The sequence below is a fragment of the Ambystoma mexicanum genome, chromosome 12 (genome assembly GCF_040938575.1).
Source record: "Ambystoma mexicanum isolate Mex_15411 chromosome 12, UKY_AmexF1_1, whole genome shotgun sequence".
NCBI lineage: Eukaryota > Metazoa > Chordata > Amphibia > Caudata > Ambystomatidae > Ambystoma > Ambystoma mexicanum.
This window is the reverse complement of record NC_090936.1, coordinates 469,621,845-469,648,174: the sequence shown is the minus strand read 5'-3', so window position 1 is coordinate 469,648,174 and position 26,330 is coordinate 469,621,845. Positions and strand designations below refer to the sequence as shown.

Sequence of the window (26,330 nt, the reverse complement as noted above, 5' to 3'; positions counted from 1 at the left end):
TTGTGGTGGGTCTCACGTGGGTTGTGGTCTCCTTCTAATACCAGTGGTTAAGGGGGGGGTCCCCTGCTCCGGCTATGTGCCTTTTCTCCGTTGGTGTTGTGTGAGGTCCAGCCCCCTTGTGCTGTTTCTTACTGCCTCCCTCTGGATCACAGCTTGCCCAATCCGCCTCTGGGCTGAAGGAGTGTCGGCAGCGTCTACTGTTCGATTCCCCGTTCTTGGGGGTCTGTTGTATGTGCCTGCGCCTGGTCGGCCCTGGGCAGGATGGTGTGTGGGGGGGCGCCGTTGGGGGGGCTTGCCCGTGTCCAAGCCTTGCCTGCTCCACCCCCCGTCCACCCTGTCTTGATAGCCCACCACCGCCGCGTAGGTTGCAGGGGTGTCCTTACCTCTTGTGCCTATATGGCAGTGTCCGTGCCCTTATGGTCTGGAGGGATCTGTTGATCCAGTGCCTGCCCTTCCACACCTTTTGTGGCTACGCAGTGTCTCTGTTCCCTGTTTCGGCATGTCCCGCCCCCCCAGCACAGCCTCCCCCGTGGCTTTGGTGCACAGTCCGCTCTGGCTGGCAGGTTGGCCAGTATCACGCCATCAGAAATGGCCCGGTTCCCTCTGGTGGCAGCTCCTGTTGATGAGGGAAGGGCGGGGGGGGCCCTCCCCCAGCTGGTGTGGCTGCCCCTGCAGCGTTCTTCCCCCAGTCCGCCGCAAGTCCCCAAACGTTCCTTCAGTTGGGCTGAAGCCCCGCGGGTGCCCCTCGACCCGGCCGCCCTGCCGCTCGCTCAAAGCGCACACGGCGGTGCCAGGGGAGGGGGGCGAAGCTGCGTGGCGATGCCTTGGAATGCAACTGGCAGCAGGTCCTGGTGGGTGTCTTCCTCTCCAAGCTGGTGATCCTGCTGCGGGCTCCAACGGGCTGGGTGATTCTGCTGACCTCGGTGGGGGATGGGCAGCTCGGTCCACCCTCCCCTCCTCGAGCTCCGGGTCAGGTTTCCCTGGGGCTCCGGCACCCTAGATGGCTGCGCTGGGGTCCCGGGGGCTCAAGTATGTGCCGCCTCGCTGTGTAGTGTGCCCCTACAGGGCTGTCCTGGTTCCCGGCATCCAGCCCCTCTGCTCCTGCAGGGCCTGTCATGCAGTTTCTTCCATCGGGACTGCGGTCAAACTTTGGTACGGCGGTGGGGGCCTCTAACAGTACCGATTTTTCTCAGGATTTCGGGGGGTGGGGTGGGTCGCAGATGCTCTTCCCCCATCAGCATTTGTCTTTTTCGGCCATTTTAAAGATGGTAGGATTGTTATGGATTTGGGCTGTGCCGGCGGAGCGTCACAGAGCTAGGACAGCATTCGACGCCCCCTGGCGGCCGCTTCACCTTTACCATTTTTTGAGCGTTGTTTTGGTCTTTCTGCTGTCAGCAGAGAATCTATTGACTGTGATCTGGCAGGGGTCGCACGTACACACGCACTGCAGAACTGGCGAACCTCCTCCTGCTGGCTCGGGGAAGTCCGAGAGGGGGCAGTTCCAGCAGCTGTGGCAGCCATGCAGACTGCAAGACTACCACTCGCCGCCACTCCACATCCGCTCCGCGGACTAGTAGAGTCTTTATGGAGGTAGGGAAACACTCCTCCTCCAACAGTAGACGGGGAAAGCAGACCAAGGATCAAGTGAAGGACTGCAAGACTGCCACTCGCCGCCACTCCGGCATATTAGTGAATGTTACATGTATAACTTTAGCCAATCAGGATGGAGTCGTTTTTGCTGAATGCACTATTAGGTCATTCATAGGGTGCTCTATTTAGGATGGTAACGGGTTATATACTTACCAATAGAGCGTGGCAGCGTAGGCTGTCCTTACATTTTAAAATATTTGAGTGCCAATGGGGAACGTGAGATTCACATGTACTTGATTCTTGTAATGTATTCAGATTTTGTGGGTTTTGTCTTTAAATACTGAAACTCGATGTGGGCGTGTCGAGAGCGTTTTTTTCAGTTCTAAGGAGCTGACTGACCCTCCCCGCTGTAATTTGCATGTAATAAAGCTGTTTTTCTTTGAAAATCGTGCACTCCATTATTGCTTCCCTGGATTGATTTTTTTCCAATAGGTTTTTGGACCTGTTTTCAGATTACTTCTTTGGTACCACTATCAATAGCATTTTTAAGTAAACAAAGAAGTAAAGCAGAAAAATATAGTTCAATGTCCACAAGCATTTTCTGTAAGCTTGATACACTCGCTGCAAATTCACAACCTGTGATTACGGTTTAATATCTTACATGATTTGACAACTGCCATTGTTTTGCCTGCAGGTGCAATTAAATTTTTGCGAAATACGACAAACTCTGGTCCTACCTGCTCTTACGGCGGTACATTTTATTTGGTGCTCAGAGATGTGTTTTGGTGAACATACTTGCTTGGCAGTTGAGCTTAATTAAACATGCCTTCTACTGCCACTTCTGCTAGCAAGCACACTGCAACCCTATCTTTGTTGCTCTACCACTTATTCACTTTTTATGTGAAAACGCTTTGTTTCCCAAATGCTGATAATTCTGATTCTGGCTCGAGATCGGAAGGCTGGTACATACCATTCATGACCTCAAGTGGCATTGGCATGCTCCGCTTTTCCAATTTCTGATTATTCAATACCCATTCACATTCAAGCTCACCACTAAATTGTGCTTTAATGAAGATACCGTTCCAATTCCTACTAGGAATGTCTGCACAAGTCTATTTTGTGCATTGTTTACGGTTTCCCCAAAACACCAAGCGCTATGTACTCCAGTAAAATTTGGGCAGCAGCCAGGCAAATCATGTTTTGTTTGTTATACGAAATGTGACCAAGCAAGGTATGACAAATAGTTTACACGGCAAGTAGATTTCCTGAACGTTTTGCCCTTTGGACATTTCATGTTTTTTTTTTAATTTAAATTCCACACCCCTGTCCTCTAGTCACTATGGTGAGTACTTCTTTATCATTATTGTATTGCTGAAAACTGAATCTTTGTTATAACAAAATTGTGTAAAGTTCATGCATGATTCAGCTTTTTTCCTTTCCTAACAGAATTCACGAAATTAACCAAAACCAAAAGCAAGTGGAGCAGGATATTAAAGTTGCCATATTTACACTGATGGTAGAAATCAACAAAAAGGGAAAAGCTCTTTTGCATCAGCTTGAGGTAAGCTATCCTCTTGAGAATACTGTTTTAAATGGATGAGAAATCGTTTACAAACTTTAATTGGTTTGAATTTATTTTATATATTGGCTAGTGTTTGATTTGTTCTATTGTTTTAGGAAACCTTCCAACTCCTCAAGAGCAGGAAAAATATAAGTCATAGGTGGCACACATAGTGTTTAAAACAAGAAGGCTGGGGTTATGGTGATTGCTTTATTTAGAGAGTTGCAACTGTGAAAGTGCCCGTCCCCTTAATATTCTATGTCACTTATGTAGTAGTAATTGGGGCAAAAGAATGTTTATCAATCAGTTCAACAGCGTTCTTTCAGTCAAATAGTTTTGCTGTGTAGTTATGGATAATCAACTACCCAGAGTTTAAAAAGTGTACCAAAACAAACTGATGTTTATAACATCTGTAATCAGAGAATGACTCGGAGAAACCTAATTTGTTGAGAGAACAAAAGGACAGAATTTACACTAATACTACAAAATATACTGAGATAGGATACAAAAAGTAAATATACATCTTTTTAAAGAAATATAGCAACCCAGTTAATTAAATGCAGTGCATAGCTACACAAAAAAAGTCGTCCTTTTTCCACCATCTAACAGAATAGGTTATCCATATGAGATCGGTAAATGAGAAAGTTGTCATACAAACCCACTTTCAGTTTGAATTTCATGTACCAATATTCAGAAAGTCTTTATGAAATCAAAAAGAAATGGTTAATAATGTTTAAGTGTAACGTGTATATTCAGCATTACACAACAGTCTTAACACATTTACTCTTACGTCCCGTCCCCTTTCCTCCATACTCAATGGGCATCCCTCTTTAGGGACGTGAGACAGAACCTTTTTCACCCGAAAAAATCTTCTTCCCCTTTAAATTTAGAGGCGTGCGGCCCTGGGTGCATGCACTCCCCAGTCCCCTTTGCCACGTTGATGGGAACATGCCGATTTCACCAGCGCTCCTGGGTTTGCTTTCGGCCTTGTTAATACCACGTGCTCTTCCCAGATACTTTATTTAGTCTTTTTTTCTTTTTATCAATGAGGTACTCGATCCTCTGGCACCACGCTTCTCCCCGGTGCATGTCGACTTCAGCGGGCTTCAGCAGGTGTCCAGCCTGCGAGGGGCTCTTCCCCACGCCCGATCCCATGCGCTTTGCCTTCGTTGCCTTAGCCCCAACCACGGCTGGGAGAGTTGTACCGAGTGCAACGCACTTACACCGAGCACTCTCAAGAACAGACTAGCTCGGTGGAGGGAGCTCTTCGAGAAGTCGACTCATTCTTCCATATGGCTCCAACGCTGCAGCCCCCACTGCCCTTGCCAACTCCTTCGATTCCGGCTCCCCTGCCTCCCACAGTTTAGGCGGTTCCACACCAGCCTACACCACAGCCACTGGCTCAGGTTCCAACACTGCAGACCTCAGTGCCCAGCACCCCTCCCACCAGCTCCGGACCAGCCTGAAACCCTGCTGGACACTGACGAGGAGGAGGACCCCGACACACCATCAGCCAAGGCCTTTCATGAACGTCTTGCAGGTTAGTACTTGTGGCTTCCACAACCGTGGCTAGAACGGGGATTACGCTCTGGTCAAGAAGGGATGCCTTAAGGCCCACTAGGCCCAGTCTGTCAATCCACGCCTCGACGGCAAGTATGAGCAGATGGAGAGGGGTCGACTCTTGCTGTCGGCACACCCTCAGCCACACTCTTCGATGATCGCTGCGGCAACATCATCCTCAGGGCTGCTCGGCAAGGAGGAGATGATCTTGGAGGCTTAAGGAAAAAATCTTTATTCCAACGCCTCCTTGCACCTTCGGTAATCCAACGCGGATGCCATGCTGGCTGCCGTTAACCAGCAGCTTTGACGGGAAATAGCTGCGAATCACTTCCTCAGTCGAGTGGTGACCTGGGCCTGGTGGTACCAACATCTTTTTGGGTATCATGGCAGCGGTTCTGCTGGACATGCCGCACACAAGACTCAGGATGAGGAGATTACAACTGCACTACGTAGCCTCATGGAATCAGGAGCGGGGCTCCCAAGAGGAGCTGATCAGAGGTCCTCTCTCTCTCTCCACCTGGACCACCAGTCGAGGTCCGGGAACTAAAACCTGAGGACGGGCAAGCCCTCCTGGCAGCCAGTCCCTCCGGGTACCATCACCACAGATTCATCCCTGGATGGGTGGGGCACCCTGGACAACCTCAGCATCCATGGAGTCTGGTCCCTGCAGGAGTCTGACATCAATTGGTTGGAGCTGAAAGCTATCTGGCTAGCTCTCAAAGTTTTCGTCCCACTCATCGAGGACAAAGTCGTCCTCATCCAGACGGACAACTCCACCAGCATGCACTATGTCAACAAGCAGGGTGGCACCAGGTCCCCTTCACTGTGCAACCTAACGGTCAGCATGTGGGAATGGGCCCTGGAGAACATCTACCTGATTGCTATCCGCCTTCAGTGGGACTCCAATCTGGATGCGGACAGGCTCAGCAGACTGGGAGCAGACAATTGAGAGTGGCAACTGAACGATCAGTTTCTGCTCAGGATCTTCAGCAGCGCGTCTCGAAATTTAAAGGGGAAGATGATTTTTTTCTGGTGAAAAAGGTTCCGTCTCCCGTCCCTAGCGAGGAACGCCCATGAAGTATGGAGGAAAGGGGACTAACAGTGAGTAACTATTAATTTAGCAACTATTGATGCATGAAAACATACTTACCAATGCATACATTTATCACAAAAGGAGTGTTCTGGTCACCTCAAAAGAATAAAAAAGGCGGTGGGAATTTTTTTTCTCTGGTTGACAATACACATGAGCAAGTATTCTTTGTTGGTACAATTCAAATCTGACTTAACAATTGGAATGGTTAGTGCAAGACCTAATGTGATTACAAAGTTGTTGTTTTTTTTTAATCCGTTTTTTTGTTAGGTACAGCAATCGCGCCACCATCACATTATTGCATCATGCGTCATCCCACTTCCTGCAGTGTACAATAACCAGCAAATAAAACCAAAAACTAGTGCCTACGAAACATATATAATATTTTAACCCACAGCCTGCATAATATGCATCCTGGAGCCTCTACATCCAGTGTCCGCGGCACAGCAGGTTGCTTTTTCTACCATCACCAGCCCGCTGTGCTTCCCATCCCACCTTCCTGCATTTTAACACTATGCACTCTTCTTCCTAGACCTCATCCTACAGTTTTGAAGCCTGCCCTCAAGGGGGCTTATCATCCGGTGAGTGAAACAGCTTCTGCACCAGCATGTTCCAGGCAGTCAAATGATCACTTACTTCTCTCAACCCCCCCACACCCTGTTTGCAACACTCTATGATAGACAACTGACTCTGCCCTGGCCCAGCGCCTCAGGTCGTTTCACCAGCATTCTATCTGCGTGCCCTTGTGGCACTTCCATGCCATGGCACTCCTCCCATTTGCTTATACGCATCCCATATCTAGCATCCTGGTCACTGATTTGCGCTCGCCCCTCTGATCTCTGGAACAATCTGAGCAGACATGTCTCCCCCTGCGTCATCATAGCCACCACTTCACTACGGAATCGCCCAATCACCACGCAGTCCCGAAACTTATGTGTTATGTCTCAATCCTCCATAGCGCATTTAGGGCACTCCTTGTCTGCTAATCGTGAACATTGTGAGATCCCATACAGCATCCAGTATGCTCTGTGCAGAACATATAACTGTGTGATCTTAAATCTTGCATTCCTGGATACCTTCTTAGTACACAGCAGTATGTGCAATCATTCTTGATCGGTAAAGCTCCTGCCCAAGTCTGCCTCCCATTTAGATTTGGCATTCAGTCTCAGGTATAACCTCGAAATCCCATGCTGCCCCTCCAAAATATCATATAGTAACGCAAGGATTGCGTCTTCTTCCAAAGTCTGGGAATCCCTGCCACCTGTTACGGGTCTGGTGAATCAATCTTGTGTATGTAAATAAATTGGCCCTTAGTCACTCCTGCCATCTTTACTACCACTTGGCATTCCAAAACCTACCAATCTATGTACGTCGCCCCAGACTGCCACCGCTCTACCTCCCCACTGATCTCTAATGAGCCAGAGGAGTGAGTAGAGGGTTCGGTGTGTTCTCGGGCAGACACAATGCATTTTGTTTCCTGCTCTTTTGAAAGGAAAGTCTTTCTTCGTCAGCAACTGTTTTGGAGGAAGTGGCTTGAACACATATATACTCACTCCGCGAGCGGACTGATTAGAGTGTTCTGTGTGGTCTTGTGTGCCTCGGATGGCAAAGATCTTTATACAGCGGCGCCTTGGCAATCGTCTCTACACCATCCCGGCTTCACTTCGCAGTAAGTGTCGAGCCGCTGACCCTCCTTCAGCCAATTGTTTGCTACTAGATTCTATGGCACTTTCTAATCCTCCTGCGCTGCCTTTGCCGCCCCAAATCATTCGGACGTGCCCACACTTTCTGATCAAAACAAAGCTGACTTTGCGACTCTGTCACTTGATCTGATAAGTACAGGCCTGTTGTCGTCCGTCCCTGTGGTTACTGAACTTGCTTCATGGGGGGTTACGTATGCGCAGGTTTTGTGTCCTCATGACAGAGTTAAACATTTTCAGTTTTCCCCAGCGGTTCAGTTTACTACCAACGCGGATGCGCATGAGCGCAAATCTAACATGTTGGGGCACTTAGTTGCCCGGCCGGTGACGTCCTCCTTGACATTGGACAATTCAATTATTTTGGATGAATTGTTTGTTCGACTGTGCAAGGCAAGGGATGTCTTGGATATGGCAAATGCGTTTACGAAGCTGGATGGTGCCTCTAACTCAGTTCTTTCCTCTGAACCAGGGGAGGTCCGGGAGGTGCCCAACTTTCCTAACAATCTTTATCCTAACTTTTTCACTCTTAAAAATATTCACCTCAGAAGGCAATCCGAGATTCTACCAGAATTGATTCTTTGGGGCGTACCTCCATTTCTGCTCTGAATTTGGTTTTGGAGTTGCTACTGAGACTGTGCGATAACATTAAAGATACAGTTCGTGAAAATGCTCTAAAACTCACTAGGATGGAGGAGAATTTTCAGAAAGTGCATGATTTGTTTACAATAAGGGATGTTATTGAACCAGTTTTACTGGAAAAAGATGCAAATCCATCATTGGAGTTTATGAACTGGGTTTCTGGACAAGGGGCTCACATAATTCCGGCTCCGATAGTTATGAGCCAAACCCTGAATAGGCCTACTCCTCTGCTAGAATGCGCATCTAGATTAAGTGATTTGCCAGACATTCATCTACAAATTTTGAAAAGGATTTGTCCATGGGGAATGTGGCTCTCAATAGTAATAATCAAATACGAAAGGAGAAGAAAGCTCTTGGGAATATTCATAAGCAATATGCCGGCAGCATAGCTTAATGGGCTTGACTCCTCATTAAAATGGTTATGACAGTTAACCAAGGGTGAACGACATTATAGATCTTAATTCACAGGTCAACTCTAATGGGGTACTAAACCATGAATCTGGGTCTATTAGGCAAGGCCAAGATTTTGACTCTATGCGCGTGATTTGTGAAAAAGAACGGCCAACTTCCAATCTTATAATAATGGCTGTTGACTCGATTCCTATAATTTCTACTTCCACGTGAGACGCAGGCACAGATCCGTGTTTTGATTCTTTGTCGAAGGAAGATGGCACCGAGCCATCACCTACTGTAATATTGTCGCAAGACACTTCAGATTCGCTGTTAGTACCTATTTTGAAGCATAAAGGATGTCCCCAAAATCGGCAAACAAAAATTTCCTCCTTCCTTCACTCTGCAAATAAAACCAACCCTGTAATGGTGGTTTCAAATCAAATTTTGCAGAATGATGGTAATGGAAGTCTTGGTTCTTCTGTACCTCTATTCCCACTATTGCTACCGATATACGGGCAGCCATTGTAGTAGATCACTTCATTATTGTAGTGCTTTGGTTTCTAGGCATAGGGGCAGTCTTCAATCCAATGAGGTGACGCATGCTAATACTGAACGGTACACCTCAAAGATTGTGGGGTGGGTATCCAACAGTCAATTAATGGTTCAACAAGGGTAAATGGGTCCAAACTGTTGGATATTTTCCAACATTCTCTCTTTGAGATCCCTGAACTCTGAAGACATAGATATAACATTGCCAATATTAAATAACTATCGCATGGCATGTCATTTTCACTCTGAGATATTTTCCAGCTTGGTATGGAAGCAGTGGGCTAATCTACAATCATTGGGTTATGACCTACATTTGATCAAATCTTCACAGGAGGCCAAGACATTATTGGCTTTTCATCTGCAAGGGGCGAATGTGAGGGAGGTAGACTCTAATTCTATCAACACCCTAGCTCCCCTTCGAGATACTACTGTAGCACAAATCTCTAACCTCTTGCAAGATGGGAAAGACTGGTCATGGGTTGAGTCAGCCCTAAAAACATTTGCTGTAGGTAGACAGGATCTGACGCAATTCTAGCCTTTCTAGTGTGAATGTACTGTCTTGTAATGTCTGTGGCCTGGTTAACCTGAACAGATTTTTCCAGAATTCATCTGTTAGAAGTTTTAATAATTATGTTTCAGGAGACAATGCCAACTGCACATCTTGATTTGAAGGGTTATCAAACCTATACTAGCCGTGCCACTCGAGCCGACATCAGAGTGGGGGGGTCTGGCTATAGCAATCAATACCAACTTAAATGTAACCTCGGAAGTAGTTCACTACTCTGAGGGACTGATGGCCGTTAATCTTATATCACATTTATTGCAATCAAAAGTACTATTGGTAACGTTTATTGGAACCCTGCTAGGGTAACGATGGAATCCATACACACAAGCTTATCTGACCTTTTTGGGGACTGGTTTGCAAAGGATCATGATCACAGTATAATTATTCAGGGTGATTTCAACTCTAATTGTGTGGAGGTTTCTGAATGGAATGCATCTAACATTATTCCCCATTCTCCAGCATGGGGTTTGGCATGGATTTACATGCTCGTGAATATTCCCCGTCTGGCTGGGAATCCTCAGTAAAAGAAAAAACTGTTTCACTTTAAAACTCCATTTCTCCTCTAAACCTATCACTTTTCCTCTGGGTCATACTGCCCCATCCAATGACTGTCCTCTCCCTAAGCCACGCCTCTGGCAGCAATCCGTAGATTATCGCATGGTTCATTGTTGGGAGTCCTCCAGTTGCTTTCCAAGCTATTTCGTACTTTTTTTTTTCCCCACGTTGTTGCTGAAAAGTTCTATTTTTGTTCAATCTAAGCCCTTGTGCTCCTATCTTCATCGGCCGGCAACAGGAATCCTTTGTTTGTGAAGTTGCGCGCCACTCAAGGGCGATTGTTGGTCCAAGTTTCTGGAATGCCGTCTTGGGCCTACTTCACGCCATCCGACAATGACTGAGGAGAGAAAGGAGGGATTGACACTTTTCAGGCTCTGCACCCAATGTGGGCTAAGGAACGTCTTTGTGGAGGACAAACCTCAAAAGTGTCTGTACTTCCTGCTCCCGGACCACAACAAGGATGGGTGCGAGATATGCCTGGGCTTCTCTAAGAAAGACAGGTATAACAGGCTGGCGGTATGGCTCAAGTCGAGCAAGGCCCCTGACCCATGCTCCGAGCGGGTTCATGCATCACCCAGGACCGGTCGGTCCGAGGAGCGGTCTCAGAGGTCGAAGTCCTTTGAGGACGCCCCATCTCTGTGGGTCCAAGATAAGGCCAAGAACCGCAAGGCCAATTCCGCTGGGTTCACCGCTGATGCGGGTCCCAGGTTAGATAGATCACGATAGCCATTGCCGTCCGCCTCATCAGCTAGCTTGCCATCAGGTTCCTCTTCAAAGAGGAAGTCCTCGCCCCCAACCGAGTTATGGGACACATCTGAGAAACAAAGGCTGGAGGAAGAGAAGGCCTCAAAGCAGGCTCACCCGGCGCAGCCAAAGACCCCGTCAACCGATCCGTCGACATCTCTTGGGCGAGCGCTGTGGAGGGTGGTACCGACCCGATGAGGGTGGTCCCTACAGCGCAGAGAGTATCCTTGCCTCCCAGGCACGACATGGTTGCTGAGGCAGCGGTGAAGGCTGCGGGCATGCCGGGGTGGGGGGGCATCAGTTCACGTCCCGATACAAAGCCCTCGGGAGGGAAAAGCGGTGGGGGGGGGAAGAGAGGAGCCCCCAAAGCATTCCTCCAGTGTTTGCGATCAGCCAATGGACATCTCCTACACGGATGACGACGACCAAGAATCCGTCCATACAGTCCACGAGGACGACGGCGGCGGCGCAGGGCCTAGCACTCCATCATTCCCTCCACAGCCGATAGACATATTCATGGATATCCTGTCAACTCTTCACACCCTACTGACAGAGATCCAGCAAAGGTTGCGTCCAACACCGGCACCTGTTGTACCGCAAGCCCCTGACCAGCCTCCAGGAAGTGTCACCCGACTCCGCTGCATCAGCATCCTCCGCCACGTCGGGACCCAACTTCACCAGCGGACCTGGATACATTTATTTGTATTTATTTTATTTGTAGAGTGCAACCTTGCTATGAGGCAGCTGGACGCGTAGTTGCAAGAAGGTGGTTACAGGCAAGCATCACCTGTTCCCAAAGGGGAACAGTTGTAGCAAAAATGATGCACTAAAGATTACAGGTTACAGACAAAGGTAAACCGTCTTCACATAGATGATTCAATAAAATTTAAAAGAACAGAACTTAAAAACCTAGCAGTGCAGGTTACACATAATTACTCCAGCAGCATATGAGGGATACTGAAGGCTGATGTAAGGGATGCGATGGAGAAGAGAGGAGATTAAAATAGAGGTTAGAAAGGAGTGGGAAGTGCTAAAGTAGTTAAGGTGAGTGCCTATGGTGAAAGTGTAGTGGGCTCAACAAGCTTGTGCAGCCAAAGTTTGGTTTTGGTTTTGAAGGAGTGGAACGTAGGTGCTGATCTGAGTGTGGACGGCGAGGCGTTCCAGAGTTTAGCTGTGAGGACTGGGAAACTTGATCCCCTGGCGGACTGTAGCTTAAATCTAGGTATAGAGTGTGTTGATATAGGCTGATCTCAGCGGTCTGTTTGCGACATGCTGCGAAAAACGGGTATTCAGATAAGCTGGTGCCTGGTTGTTCTGAGCCTTGTAAGTTAAGGCTAAGGTTTTAAGCGAAATTCGCTGCACGACGGGGAGCCAATGAAGGTTGTGTCTGATGTCTGAGATGTGAGATCTTCTTGGGATGTTGAGGGCTGCCCTGGTGGCATTGTTTTGTGTAACTTGTAGTTTGTCAATGTTTTTTTGACAGGTCCCTAGGTAGAGGGCGTTACAGTAGTCTATTTTTGCCATTATTCTAGCTAGGATGATGCAATTCGCATCGTTCAAGAAAGGTCTGCAGGCTGTGATGAGTTTGCAAGTGTAGGCCGAGGCAGACGCTACAGCATTTGTTTGTCTAGTTAGAGATAGAGTTGCGTCGAGATAAATGCATAGAGTTTTTGCTGTGTTCGACACTTTAATGATGTTGCCGTCTATGGTGAATGATTTGTAGGCTGGGTCCAGTTTGGCTAATTTGGAATGTGATCCCAGGATGAGTAGCTCCGTTTTCTCATCATATAGGCAAAGCCCATGATGAGCCATCCAAGCCTGGATGATTGAGTAGACATCATTAAGTGCCTTTGCGTCTAGAGCAAAGTCACCAGAGATAGGGATGAGTATCTGGGTGTCGTCAGTATAGTTGGTGTAAGAAACACCCAGATAGTCAAGTATGTCAAAGAGTGGTTTGTAAACACATTGTATAATGTGGGAGAGATGCAAGAACCTTGAGGGACTCCACAAGGAACAGGGGCAGGATCTGCAGAGGCTAGAGGAGAGAAGACCCTCTTAGTTCTGTTTGCTAAAAAGGAACTAATCCAATACGACACAGAGTCCGAGAAGTGCGCAGCAATTTTAAGATGGTGGCAGAGAATTTTATGATTGACCAAGTCGAACGCTGCTGACAGGTCGAGCAAGAGGAGGAGTGCCAACATGCCTTTATCTTTTAGGTCATCAATTTGAGTTTTTAAGTCAATCAGGGCAGTTTCTGTACCATGTCTAGGACGGAAGCCAGATTGGCGGAGACCAAGTAATTGGTTTGATTCAAGATAGTCCTGAATTTGCAAGTATGCAGCGCCGTCCAGAATTTTTAGAAGGTATGGTACCGTAGTAATAGGCCTAAAATTGGCGGGGTTGCTTGGGTCAAGGGATGGTTTTTTGATTAAAGGGATTACCCAAGCATCCTTGAGGTTATCTGGGACAATGCCCGATCTGAAGGAGGCGTTTATAAAAGTAGTGATAAAAGGTAAAAGGTCATGAGCAGCTTCCTTGATGATAGGTTCAGGACAGGTATCACCTTGACAGTTTGATGGTTTAAGCTTTTTTTATAATATTTTCCACTTCCTCAATGGATAGCGGGGAGGAGCTGAAAGGTTTTTGTGGGCGTGTAAGGACTGGGAGGTTGAATGATGTTGTGTTCAGGGTAGAATCGGTTAGGTTGTTCTTTTTAGCATTTATTTTCGCTTGCAGTCAGGCAATTTTATCTAAAAGTGCCTTTTGAATATTCGTGCAACAGGCAGCGTCAGGGGAACAAGTCACCAGAGGGGCAACAGGGGACTCTAGTTCCTTGGGGATCGTAAAAAGTTCTCCAGCATGGGGTCTGGCATGGATTCACATGCTCATGAATATTCCCCGTCGTCAGGCTGGGAATCCTCGGTAAAGAAAAGAATCGGTATCAGTTTCGTTTCTGATCTGTCTTTCTTAGTAGTAACCAATCACTGATCTCTGGGTCATGCTGCCCCCTGCCAATGACTGCCCTCTGATTTTTACCGCACGTTCAAGTGTTGGGAGTCCTCGTGCTTTAGCTCTTGAGCTTTTACTGCGTTTTCGCACATTTTCAGAAGATTTTCTAATTTTTACGGTTTAATCGAGCCGCAAGCTCCACCGTTTCCACCTCCGATAACGGGGACCCGTTTTGGAATTCTTCTATGCCCCTCAAGGGTGAAGTTTTCGTCGAGTTACGCTTCTTGGAGGGGACATGGCCCAGGACAAGGGAAGCTCGACTCCCGGATCCAAGCTGTTCAGGAGCTGCCCGGGATGCAGATTGCAAAATGTTTTCAAGGAGGACGAGCATTCGAGATGTCTCTACTGCCTTCATGAGGACAAGCTGCACATGGAAAAGGACTGTGCGTTCTGCAAAAACCTGTCGGAACCGACCAAGCAAGATCGTCGTTCCCGCCTCGCCGCCTGGCTGGAGAAGGGCACAGCAGGTGAGCAGGCGAACAAAAAGTCTGAGCGGTCTTCTAAGTCCGGTGAGGGCGCCCCGGCGACGGGGGCCTAACAGAAGGCCAAGCACCGCGAGTCCGCCGGCACCAGGAGGGCCGAAAGGTCGGGCTCTTCAGCTGCCAAGCAGGGTGCGACTTCCCCGGCACGATCAACCGCGAGCCAGCGCTCTGGTTCGGGGAAGAGGTAGTCCGAGAACCCGGGTAAGCTTTTGGAGAGGCCCCGGTCGATCTCGAAGGGAGCCGAGGGGGAGCGAGGCGATGACCCTCCCCCAAAGCGAAGGCCCAGGACGCACCCAAGGTGGTGAGGGCCTTGATCCACCCGGCAAAGGCCTCTATCGAGGTTGTCGCAGCGGCCCTGGCGAAGCCGGCAGAGGCTACCTCGGGGCCCAGAGTTTCCCTGCCACCGCAGAGGGAATCCTCTTTCCAGCCCATCGTTAAGACCCCCGTGAAGACCCCGGTGAAAAAAGAGGGGGGGCGGTGGCCATTACGGACTCGGATTCAGCCTCCGCGGAGGATCTGGTGGAAACCGTGAAAGGCCTCAACGAGAGGTTCGAGAAGGTTCGATCCCAGGGGAAGGATCCTGCTGATGTGATCAAAGATAGCGACGACGAGGGCCCAGTGGAGCAGCCATCCCGCCTGTCGCAGCCATTGCCCGAGCCCCAGGATAGCTTGGCGGCCATTTTGTTGGCGATCTAATCCTTATGTGATGAGATAAGGACGAGGTTACCACGGACCCTGACAGAGGATCCAGAACCTGGACCGTCGGGAAGCCTTCCGAACAAGCGGAGGAGAGTCCACCCCGCACCGCCCTTCGTGCCCACAAGGCCTGTGGACCCCTCATCCCCCTCGCCGGACCCTCGGGATGATACAGCGACGGATACAGCGACGGGGACGGACGACGAAGGTGGCGATGATACAACGGACATTCCTTCATCAACCGCCCCCCCCTCAGGCCTCTCCGCCCGACAAAATTGGCTCTTTCCACGCCATGATAGCCAGGGCATCCGAGCTCTTCCAGCTCTGCCCTGAGAAACAGAAAAAGGAAGGCTTTCTTTACCAATGACGGGAGGCCAAGAGAAAGACGGTCCTCGCGGTACCGTTAATCGACGACATCTGGGACGAAGGGCTGGCTATCCTGAAGAACCCTTCCACGACACCCGCCAAAAGGGACAGGTACGAGAAGAAGTACCGGGTCCCCGACGCCGCCCCCTTGTGCCTCAGGGCCCAGCCTATGCCGGATTCGGTCGTCTTGGCAGCGGCCAAGAAGAAAGCTGCGGGTGCGGCAGCTTCAACTTCCACTTCCCCACCGAACAGCGAGGGCAAGAAGTTGGACTCCAACAGCGAGGGCAAGAAGTTGGACTCCAACAGCGAGGGCAAGAAGTTGGACTCCATGGGACGATGAGTCATCTCATTGGCGGCGACGACGATTAAGGCGGCCAATGCCTTGGCGATTGTGGCCCGTTGCGACAGGGAGCTCTGGTTCAAGATCGCACCCCTGCTAGACTTCCTACCGGACGACAAGAGGGCGGAAGCCCTACAGATTCTGCAGGAAGGTGAGGTGGCGTCGGATCACACCATAACGGTGGCAACGGACATTGCTGATACCGGATTTCGCCAGCTGGGCAACGAGGTTTGCCTTCGACGACGATGGCTCAGGGCTACTGACTTTCGCCAGGACGTCCAGACCAGGGTTTTGGATATGCCGTTCGACGGCAACAACCTGTTTGGGAAAACGGTGGATGAGTCCCTCCAGGCCATCAAGACCGACAGAGACAGCCCGGGCCCTAGGAGTCCTTCAGCAACGGTGGCCCTTTCGGAGCTCCGGAGGCATACAGGGCGCCTCCAAGGGATCCAGCGGTGGCTCTTCTACGTACCACCAGTTGGCCCGTTCCTCGTCACAGGAGGCCTACAGAGGTCGCGGCAAGCAAGGAGGGTCTCTCCGCTGTCGTCAAGGAGGCCAAGGCGGCAAGGCCTCTTCCAAGCAGGACTGAACCGGCTGTAGCGTCGGGCCCCCACCGAAGCACCTTGGTGGGAGGCCGGCTGAGTAAGTTCGTCAGCGTGTGGTAGTCCATCTCCACCGACCGTTGGGTGCTGGACACCCTGGCCCGCGGACACTCGCTAGAATTTCAAAAGAAGTGTCCTCGCATTCCTCCCGTGGCCAGGAAGGAGAATCACATCCCTCAACTGCTGTTGGAGGTAAGGGCGATGCTCAAGAAAGGTGCCATCGAGCTCGTCCCCAAGAGGCTAAGGGCCTCTGGAGTATACTCAAGGTACTTCCTCGTCAGAAAGAAGACCGGCGGTTGGCGCCCCATCCTGGACCTACGTCTGTTAAACAAGTACATCAAGGCACAGAAATTCTTGATGGTCACCCTCCAGCACGTGCTGGGACAGATGGAGGAGGGTGACTTCCTATCGTCGTTGGACCTGGGGGATGCTTACTTACACATCCCCATTCTAAAAGGAGACAAAGTTCCTCAGATTCGTAGTCCAGGGGCGTCGCTACCAATTCAGAGCCCTGCCGTTCGGATTAAAGTCGGCACCCAGGGTGTTCACCAAGTGCCCCGCACCAGTGGCGGCGCGGCTGCGCCTCCAGGGGAGCCACGTCTACCCATACCTGGACGACTGGCTAATCCGTGCAAGATCAAGAGAACTCGCCGTCGAACACACAGCGAGGACTGTCCGCCTGCTCACGGAACTGGGATTCACCATCAACTACCCCAAATACCACCTGGTTCCGTCGCAGGTAGCACTGTTTCTGGGAGCGAAGCTCGATACAGTCGAGCGATTGGCATCTCTGTCGGAAGAAAGGACGAAGGCCATTTTGGGCAAGGTGCAGCGCCTGTTAGCCACGGATGTGGCCAGGGTGAGGTCCATCAAGTCCCTCCTCAGGATGATGTCCTCATGCATATACCTCGTGCCCCTTTGCAGACTTCGGATGCGTCCGCTACAAGAGTTCCCCGACGCCTGCTGGATTCAAGCGGCAGGCAGTTTCGAAGACAGGATCCCGCTCGACGAGGAGTTCCGTCGGGCGATTCTATGGTGGGGTACCCATGCGCACCTCATGGCAGGCACCGACTTTCAGACCCCGGCGTATCAGGAGACGATGATGACGGACGCCTCCCTGGAGGGATGTTGGGCCCACACCGGAGATCTCCACGCAAGAGGCCTCTGGCTTCCGGAGGAGAGGTCTCTCCACATCACCATCCTGGAGCTACGAGCTGTGTACTGGGCGCTCAAATCGTTCCTTCCGTCCCTCAAGGACAAAGTGGTGAGGATCTTCACCGACAACACCACCATGATGTTCTACATCCGGAAGCAGGGAGGCACCAGATCCCCAGCCCTATCCAAGGAGGCCCAGGATCTGTGGCGCTGGGCCGTCGGCCAGGGGATGTTTCTGGTTCCCTTCCACTTGGCAGGAATAAAAAACACCATTGTCGACTCACTCAGCAGGGAGCTGCGCTCGTTCCACGAGTGGGAACTACGCCAGGACCAGGTGGATAGGCTCTTTCAATCATGGGGCAAACCCCAGATCGACCTGTTCGCGACGGCAACGAACTCCAAGTGCCAGAGGTTCGCCAGCAGGTTCACACAACCGAGGAGCATGGGCGATGCTTTCTCGTTCCCTTGGGACAGCCTGTTCCTGTACACGTTCCCTCCGTTGCCGCTCCGTCTCATCAACCAGCTCAAGAGGTCCAGGTGCAGGATGATCCTCATCGCACCGGCGTGGCCAAGACAGATCTGGTACCCGGACCTTCTGGACTTGTCAACGTCCCCACCTATCAAGCTGGCGACGGACGGATCTTCTCTGCAGGGAAGGAGGCGCCATTCTTCATCACGACCCGGAGTCGCTGAACTTGCAGGCTTGGCTCCTGCAGCACTAGAGTTTGGAGGATACGATATCCCGGCTAACTGCAGAGAGGTTCTTACAAAAGCCAGGGCGTCCTCAACTCTCAAGTGCTGTGGACATAAGTGGAAGAGGTTCTCTGTCTGGTGCCGTGCACAGAAGATTAACCCTCTGCGGATTACGGCCCCTCAAGTATTGCCGTACCTACTGTCGCTGGCCAAAGCTGGACTGGCTCACGCCTCCATCAAGATACATCTGGCTGCCATCTCCCGATACACCAGAACTACAGGACGGGCGACCTTGTGGTCTCATCGCCTGGTGAAGGAATTTATGAAGGGACTTTTCCGATCGTTCCCGCGGGTGAAGGCCCCTGCCCCGGCGTGCAAGCTCAACGTGGTGCTGACCAGGCTCATGAGGGCCCCATTCGAGCCTATGCATTCGGCGCCGTTGAAGTTCCTGTCGTGGAAGACAGCATTTCTCGTGGCCATCACCTCCGCACGACGAGTGGGAGAGATCCAGGCCCTATCTTGCAAGCCTCCATACTTGACTTTTCACGACACGAGGGTGGTGCTGAGGACGCACCCCTCCTTTATGCCCAAGGTGCCGTTGGACTTCCATGAGCCCTTGGTGTTACCAGTTTTCTTCCTGTCGCCTTCGTCGCAGGCCGAGAGGACTCTGCACTCGCTGGACATAGCTAGAGTGCTGAAGTTCTACGTGGACCGCACAAAGAGTTTTCGGAAGACATCACAGATGTTTGTGAACTTTGGACCTGTGAATCAAGGGAAGGCTCTCTTGGAGGCTTCCATTTCCAGATGGCTCTCCGGCTGCATCATGCACTGTCACCGGTTGGCAAACTGACCGCTGCCCGGCCGTCCGAGAGCTCATTCGACCAGAGCGATCGCTGCTACCACGGCGTTCCTGTCGGTGTGCCCCTGCTGGACATCTGCAGGGCTGCTACGTGGAGGTCGACGCACACCTTCACAAGATTATACTGCGTCGATCGGGACTCCAGGGAGGAGTCCAGGGTCGGCCAAGCAGTGCTGCGCAACCTGTTCGTTTAAGGTGAGCCTGGTGAGGAGGTAAGAGATGCTTAATGTTGAGTTGTTGCATTGCTTAATGTTGAGCCTGTTGCCACCTCCCGTGGTTGTGCATGTGTATACTGCTATGTATTCTTATATTCATGAGCATGTGAATCCATGCCAGACCCCATGCTGGAGAAGGAAAAAGTTATTTACCTGTAACTGTTCTCCAGCATGGGTCTGGCATGGATTCACATGCAAACCCTCCCTCCTTCCCCTCTGCGGCTCTTCACTTGGTTTAACTGCCACTTTACCTGCTACCAAATCTGAGGATGGCTGCCAGGGGAGGGGCTTAGGGAGAGGGCAGTCATAGGCTGGGGGCAGTATGACCCAGAGATCAGTGATTGGTTACTACTAAGAAAGACAGATCAGAAACAAAACTGACACTGATTTTTTCTTTACCGAGGATTCCCAGCCTGACGACGGGGAATATTCATGAGCATGTGAATCCACGCCAGACCCATGCTGGAGAACAACAGTTACAGGTAAGTAACTTGTTCCTTCCTTCCTTCGTGTTTGATTGGGCCTGCATTATACGTTTGTTATGGACATCTTTTTTGGCTACAGGAATAGCAGCTTTGTAGGTGGATGAGGCCAGAGTTAGGTTGTTTTTGTTAACAAGGTAGGGTGTATTTTTCCAAAGGGACTCAGCCTTTCTTTTATCTTTGCGTAGGTCTCTAAATCGGGGGGTAAACCAGGAGTTCAGATGAGAACGAGGTTTCTGTTTATGCAATTTTAGCGGTGCAATAGTGTCAAGTGCTTTGAGCATAGCCTGGTTGTAAATATCCACTAAAACTGAAGGGTCTGAGCTGGTGGTTAGAGAGGTATTTAGTAGAGGAAGGATAATTGGAAGGAGTTTCTCAATCGAGATATCCTTCTTATTACGGTTTCGAGTAGCAGGGGCAAGATTGGGTTTGCAGATTTGAGGACTGGAGTTAATTGCAAAGGTTATTTTGTAGTGGTCTGACCAGAGGCATGGAATTACAGAGATCAAATTAAGCTTGCAGTTTACATACACGGACACTGGTACAGACACAGCAACCAATGATGATGACTCTGTCATGGCAGACGACGAATCACTGCACCTGGGCGCCCCTCATAGAGGCTCTCACCAGACGAGGTGGGATCATTCCTCTCAATCTCCAGGGCCTCTGTTCTATTCCAGCTGGTGTCAGAGGAAACCAAAAAGTAGGGCTTCCTACATGACCGATGGGAGTCCAAGAGGAAGACTTTCATGTAGGTACCCTTTTTGGATGACCTTTGGGAGGAAGGCCTGGCCCTCGTGAAAAACCCATGCACGGCTCGCTCCAACCAACCAAGACAGGTTGGAGAAGAAATACAGGATGCTGGACTCTGCACTGAAGTGCTTGAGGTCCCAACTGTCGGCGGACTCTGTAGTGTCAGCCGCCACATGAAAACATTCAGCCAATCCAGCCTCCGCATAATCAGTCCCCCCGGACAACAAGGGGAAGAAGATGGGCACTATGGGAAAGCGTCATCTACACAGCGGCGTCCATGATCAAAGTGGCTATTGCTCTGGCTATCTTGTCCCGATATGACCGGGAGCTTTGGTACAAGCTCGGTCCTATCCTGGAATCCGATGACAAGAAAACCGAGGCTCTCGCCCTCTTCCAGGAAGGGGAGTTGGCGTCGGACCATGCCATTACGGTGGCAGAAGACCTTGCCGACTAGGATTCCGGCAGAGGGGAAACAGTTTTTGCCTACATCGGCAGGATTGGTTGAAGGCCACTAACTTTCGACCAGGACGTTCATGCAGAGGTGCTGGACATGCCTTTTGATGGAGAAAATCTGTTTGGGAAGGTGGTTGACGAATCCCTTCAAGCCATAAAAATTGAGACAGCACTTTACCATGGCGCTCTGCAGCAGCATCGCTCGTCTTTTCGCTCCTCCAGGGGAAAATCAAGCAGATCATCCAAGGGATACTCCACGTGGTACAGGCAACATCCCTGATCCTCCATGGGGTCGCTCCCAGGCCTGCGGCAGCTGAGGTCAGCGTCACCCAGGCAAGCCTGAACCGGCCAAGACGTTGGGCCCCCACTCGTGCACCCTGGTGAGAGGCCGGCTGACTAGATTGGAAGAAGATCATCACTAACAGAGGAGTGTTGGACGCTCTCGCCCAGGGACACACCTTGGAGTTCCAACGCAGATGCCCTCGTATTCCACTGGTTCCCCGTCAGGAGCAGCACATCCATCCCTCAGCTCCTGCTAGAAGTGCGAACAATGTTACGAAAGGGGCGATTGAGCTTGTTCCAAATGGCTCTGGGGCTCTGGAGTCTATTCCAAATACTTTCTTTTCAGAAAGAAGACATGGGGGGGTTGGAGACCCATCCTGGCACTACGCCGTCTGGAAATAATTCAGGATGGTCACGTTGCATCTGGATGTCGTTGGACCTAGAGGATGTGTTCTTCATGTCCCCATCCACAGGAAACTTCGAAAGTTCCTACAGTTTGTGGTACAAGGCCAACACTACAGTTCAATGCCCTACCATTCGGCTTAGTCGGTCCCATGTATACCTTTACCTGGGCGATTGGCTGATACATGCCCGCACCCAGGAACTGGCCGACAAGCACACAGTGACGTTTGGCTAATGACTTAACTGGAGTTCTGCATAAACTATCCAAAGTCCTGCGTAATGCCATTGCAGAACGCGCTGTACCTCAGCCCGAGACTCAACACAGTGGCTTGCCTGGCATCCCCCTTGGAGGAGAGGCTAGTGGCCATTCAAGGGAAGCTGCAGCGACTGTCGTCGGCGAAGACGGCCACAGTTCGGGCCGGCTAGTCATTGCTGGGCATGATGTCGTCCTTCATCTACGTCATCCGTCTCTGCAGGTTGCCCCCTACAGGAATTCTTGGATGCACATTGGGTACAATTGTCCGGAAACTTTGCAGACAAGATCCTCCCATCCCCCAAACGAGAATTCCGGCGGGCAATAGAATGGTGGGGGGGGTGCCCTCCCACGTCGCCCAGGGGTTGGGATTTCAAACCCTGCCATAGCAGAAGATGGTCACCACGGACACCGCTCTGGAAGATTGGGGAGCTCACACAGGACGTCTATATGCCAGAGGTCTGTGGCTTCCGACCAAAAATGATTTGCACATCAATATTCTGGAGCTACGGGCAGTGTTCTGGTCCCTCAAGTCTTTCCTACCGTCTCTGAGAGGCAAGGTGGTGAGGATCTTCACAGACAACACCACCACCATGTTTTACATCAGGAAGCAAGGGAGCACGTGATCCCCAGCGCTCTGCACGGAAGCTCAGGGCGTGTGGCATGGGGCCACCGGACAGGGGATGTTCCTTGTCCCGCTACACCTGGCAGGCATCAAGAACACCATCGCTGACTCCCTCAGCAGGGAACTGCGCTCCTTCCACGAATGGGAACTTCGTCAGTATCGGGTGGACCATCTGTTCGTCAAATGGGGCAGACCTCCGATCGATCTGTTTGCCACGCCGGCAAACTGATTCCACCAACTGAGGAGCATGGGGGACGCATGCTCCTTCCCCTTCGTTGGTCAGTTTCTGTACGCTTTTCCTCTGCTTCCTCTCCTGCTACATGTGATCAAATCTCTCAGACCGTGTCGGTGCAAGATGATACTCATCGCTCCGGCGTCGCCGAGGCAGATTTTCTATCCGGACCTACTCAGACTGTCAATGTCGCCTCCAGTCTAGTTGCTGCTACTGTCAGATCTGCTCACCAGAGAGACATGCGCAGTCCTTCATCACGACCCAGGATCTCTGAAACTGAAGTCATGGCTCCCGCAGCCTTAGAGTTCTGAAGTTATGTGCTGCCAGTGGACTGCAGGAAGATCCTCGCCAAAGAAGGGTTGTCATTGACACTGAAGTACTACGGCCATCAGTGGAAGCGTTTCTCAACATGGTGCCAGTTGTGGAAGATTACCCCTCTGAGGGTCACAGCCCCACAGATTCTTCCATACTTCTTGCCTTGGTAAAACCTGTGCTGGCTCATGCATCCATCAAGGTACACCTGGAGGCTATCTCACGCTACACCAGATCCCTTGGAAGATCCTCGTTGTAGTCCCACAGACTCGTTAAGGAGTTTCTCAAGGTGCTTTTTCGATCTATCCCACCGGTGAAGTCGCCTGCCCCGGCATGGGAACTCCGTGTAGTCCTGACGAGACTCATGGGGGCACCTTTCGAGCCTATGCATCAGGCCCCACTCATGTTTCTCTCATGGAAGACAGCGTTCCTTGTGGCCATCACCTCAGCCAGACGAGTGGGCAAGATCCAGGCCCTGTCCTGCAAGCAGCTGTATCTGAGTTTCCACGAATAGAGGGTGTTTCTACGTACGCCCCCTACTTTCATACCGAAGGTCCTGTCGTTATTCCACCTCAACAAGCCTTTAGTGTCGCCTGTTTTCTTCCTGAAACCTTTGTCACTGGCGAAGAGGACCTTGCATTTGATGGACGTTGCTTGTGCCTTGAAGTTTGGGATGCACAAATAGTTTTCAGAAGGACTTCTCAATTGTTTGTGAACTTTGGACCTGTGAATCATGGGAAGGCCTTGACCAAGGCTCAAATCTCAAGATGGATCTCGGGCTGCATCATGCACTGTCATTGCCAGAGCGGTGGCTGCGACAACAGCATTCCTTTCCCCCTGCTCGACATCTGAAGGGCTGCAACATGGAGGTCCACGCATACCTTCACAAAGTTGTACTGTGTCGACAGGGATTCCAGGGAGGAGTCCAGAGTCAGCCAGGCAGTGCTATGCGACCTGTTCGCTTGAGGCAAGTTTGTTCCAGGGATAAGTGTTAATTGTTTCTGTTGAGCCTTGCCACCTCGTGTGGTTGTGTAATATGTACTGCTGTGTATTCGTTTTTCAGGAGCATGTGAATCCATGCCAGATCTCATGCTGGAGAAGGTTTAAGTTACTTACCTGTAACTATTGTTCTCCAGGATGGGTCTGGCATGGATTCACATGTGAACCCTCCCTCTGTCTCTTCTTCGTCATACTGCCACTTTACGTGCTTACCAAATCTGAAGATGCCCGCCAGAGGCGGGTCTTAGAGAGAGGACTGTCATTGGATGGGGGCAGTATGACCCAGAGGACACTGATTTGCTTTAGAGGAGAAATACAGTTTTAAAGTGAAACTGTTTTTTCTTTACAGACAATTCCCAGTTTGACTGGGAATATTCATGAGCATGTGAATCCATGCCACACCAATGCTGGAGGCTAATACTTGCAGGTAAGTAACTTAACTCAACCCTTCAATTGCTCTCTGTACGTTTGCCTTCTGCTTGGGATTCCCTTTTGTGATTTCTTTTTTTTTCTGTTTTTTTAAAACTTTTTTTTCCAAGCTGTGGAGTCTTGGTTGTCGATTCCAGCATAACATAGGAGAAAACTATGATTCAGATAGTCTTTCTCTCTGAGTGAATTACAACTCAGCTGACCTTGTCCTACTTCTTTAATTGATTTAGTGATATGCTTCCTCCTCTCTCTGTTTTCACAATGTTATTTCCCTCTCTTATATCCCAACATTGTGGATTCATCTGTTTCAAGGATAAGTCTGTCTCATAATTTCTACTGTGACAAGTGGGTTGCACGATCAAATTATCCATTTTGCTCTCCCATTGTTCCCGTTAACGTCTAAAATGAAGTGGAATGTCCTTTGGAGGCTGGTTCCTCTGCAACCTCTTCTCTGGCTTCTGAGTGCGGTCACATAGCCTTTGTTGTTATTGCTGTACTTCTCCTCACGGTCTTTCTTCTCTATACGGTGTTCCGCCACTCTTGTGCGTGGTGATCTCTGCAATAGTTCTACAACCGTCTGCCCACCACAGGCTTCCTGTGGTCTTGCTACCACCTTCTCGGTTTCTCCCTTGCTGGTCTCTGGCCCCGGGGGTTGCGCTGTGACTCTGGTGTCCCAGTCTCTCATTTCTGATGCTTGTTAACCTGCTTAGAATCACATGCTGTGCATATAGTCCGACATCCAGTGGTAACTGCAGAGGCGGGCTTCGCCAAGGAAGCCCTCCAAATGGTGCCACTCTGTCTGGGATGAACAGGATGTGTGGGAAGGGGATTAGGCACCCTGGACTGAGTTGCCTTGGCAAGTCAAGTAGCACTCTTGTGTGATTGGCCCAGTGGTGAGCTGCCCGGCTCACCACTTAGCATGTTTGAGTGACAGGTAGGCTGATGAATGGGGGTTTTGCTGCATAAAAGCAGGGCTTTGGGGACTGGAACTTCAGAAGTCGCCACAGGACCTAAAAAATCCGAAGAGGGGAGAAGCTGAGCCATCTACAACGACAACACCACCGGTGGAGCCCTGCTGTACGAAACTCACCACTTTCCTGACAACAGAGGAGATCTTCTTCCAGGAGAGTCTTCTTCCCCTTGAGCTGGTGGGACTAACCAGTTCGCCTTTTTCGCCTCCCTGGATCGTCTCATGGTCGAATCGCCCATGCCAAGCACCCCGGCGGCCGGATAGCCACGCTTCACCACTACTGCAAATAAAAGGGTAGTACCTTTTAACCGGGAAACTCTGCGGCTGGTTTCTTCCCTGGCAGTGCAACGACCTCCAGCTTTCCTCCACGTCGAGATCTTTTCTTCCCCTGGACGAAGCTCCTACTTGCATCCGCTATCAGGAACAACTGCCCCCGCTGGAGCTTTCTCACCATTTCAGGTACTGTGTCCCGCCTGGTCTCCCTTGCAACAGACTGTCCAAACATCCCGTAAATCCTTGACTCTCTATCCTGGGGTGACCTCGGACCTGTTAAACATTACCTTTCTAACTTGATCCAATCTCTTTTGATTTTCCTGCAAAGACTTTGAGTGCATTTCCACCTCGTGATCTTGGGCACATTCCGCCTTGCTCTCTCCAAGCGTGGGCCTGGCCTATGAACTTTTTGCTCTACAGTAGACCCTGCCTTTCTTGACTTGCTGTGGTTTCTTAAGTGTTGGTACTGTGTGTTTTTCTTATTCTGCCTTTTTTCTCCCCT

At 50.5% G+C, this 26,330-nt stretch overlaps 1 protein-coding gene across 1 annotated transcript in view; it reads left to right on the top strand.

Annotated features, from left to right (window-relative positions):
- TRIM24 (tripartite motif containing 24) overlaps nt 1-26,330 on the top strand; it is a 1,617,419-nt gene that overhangs the window by 403,245 nt on the left and 1,187,844 nt on the right. The window contains exon 6 of the mRNA XM_069628744.1: nt 3,037-3,151. Within this exon, the coding sequence (XP_069484845.1) occupies nt 3,037-3,151 (115 nt within the window). The remainder of the gene's footprint in view (nt 1-3,036; nt 3,152-26,330) is intronic.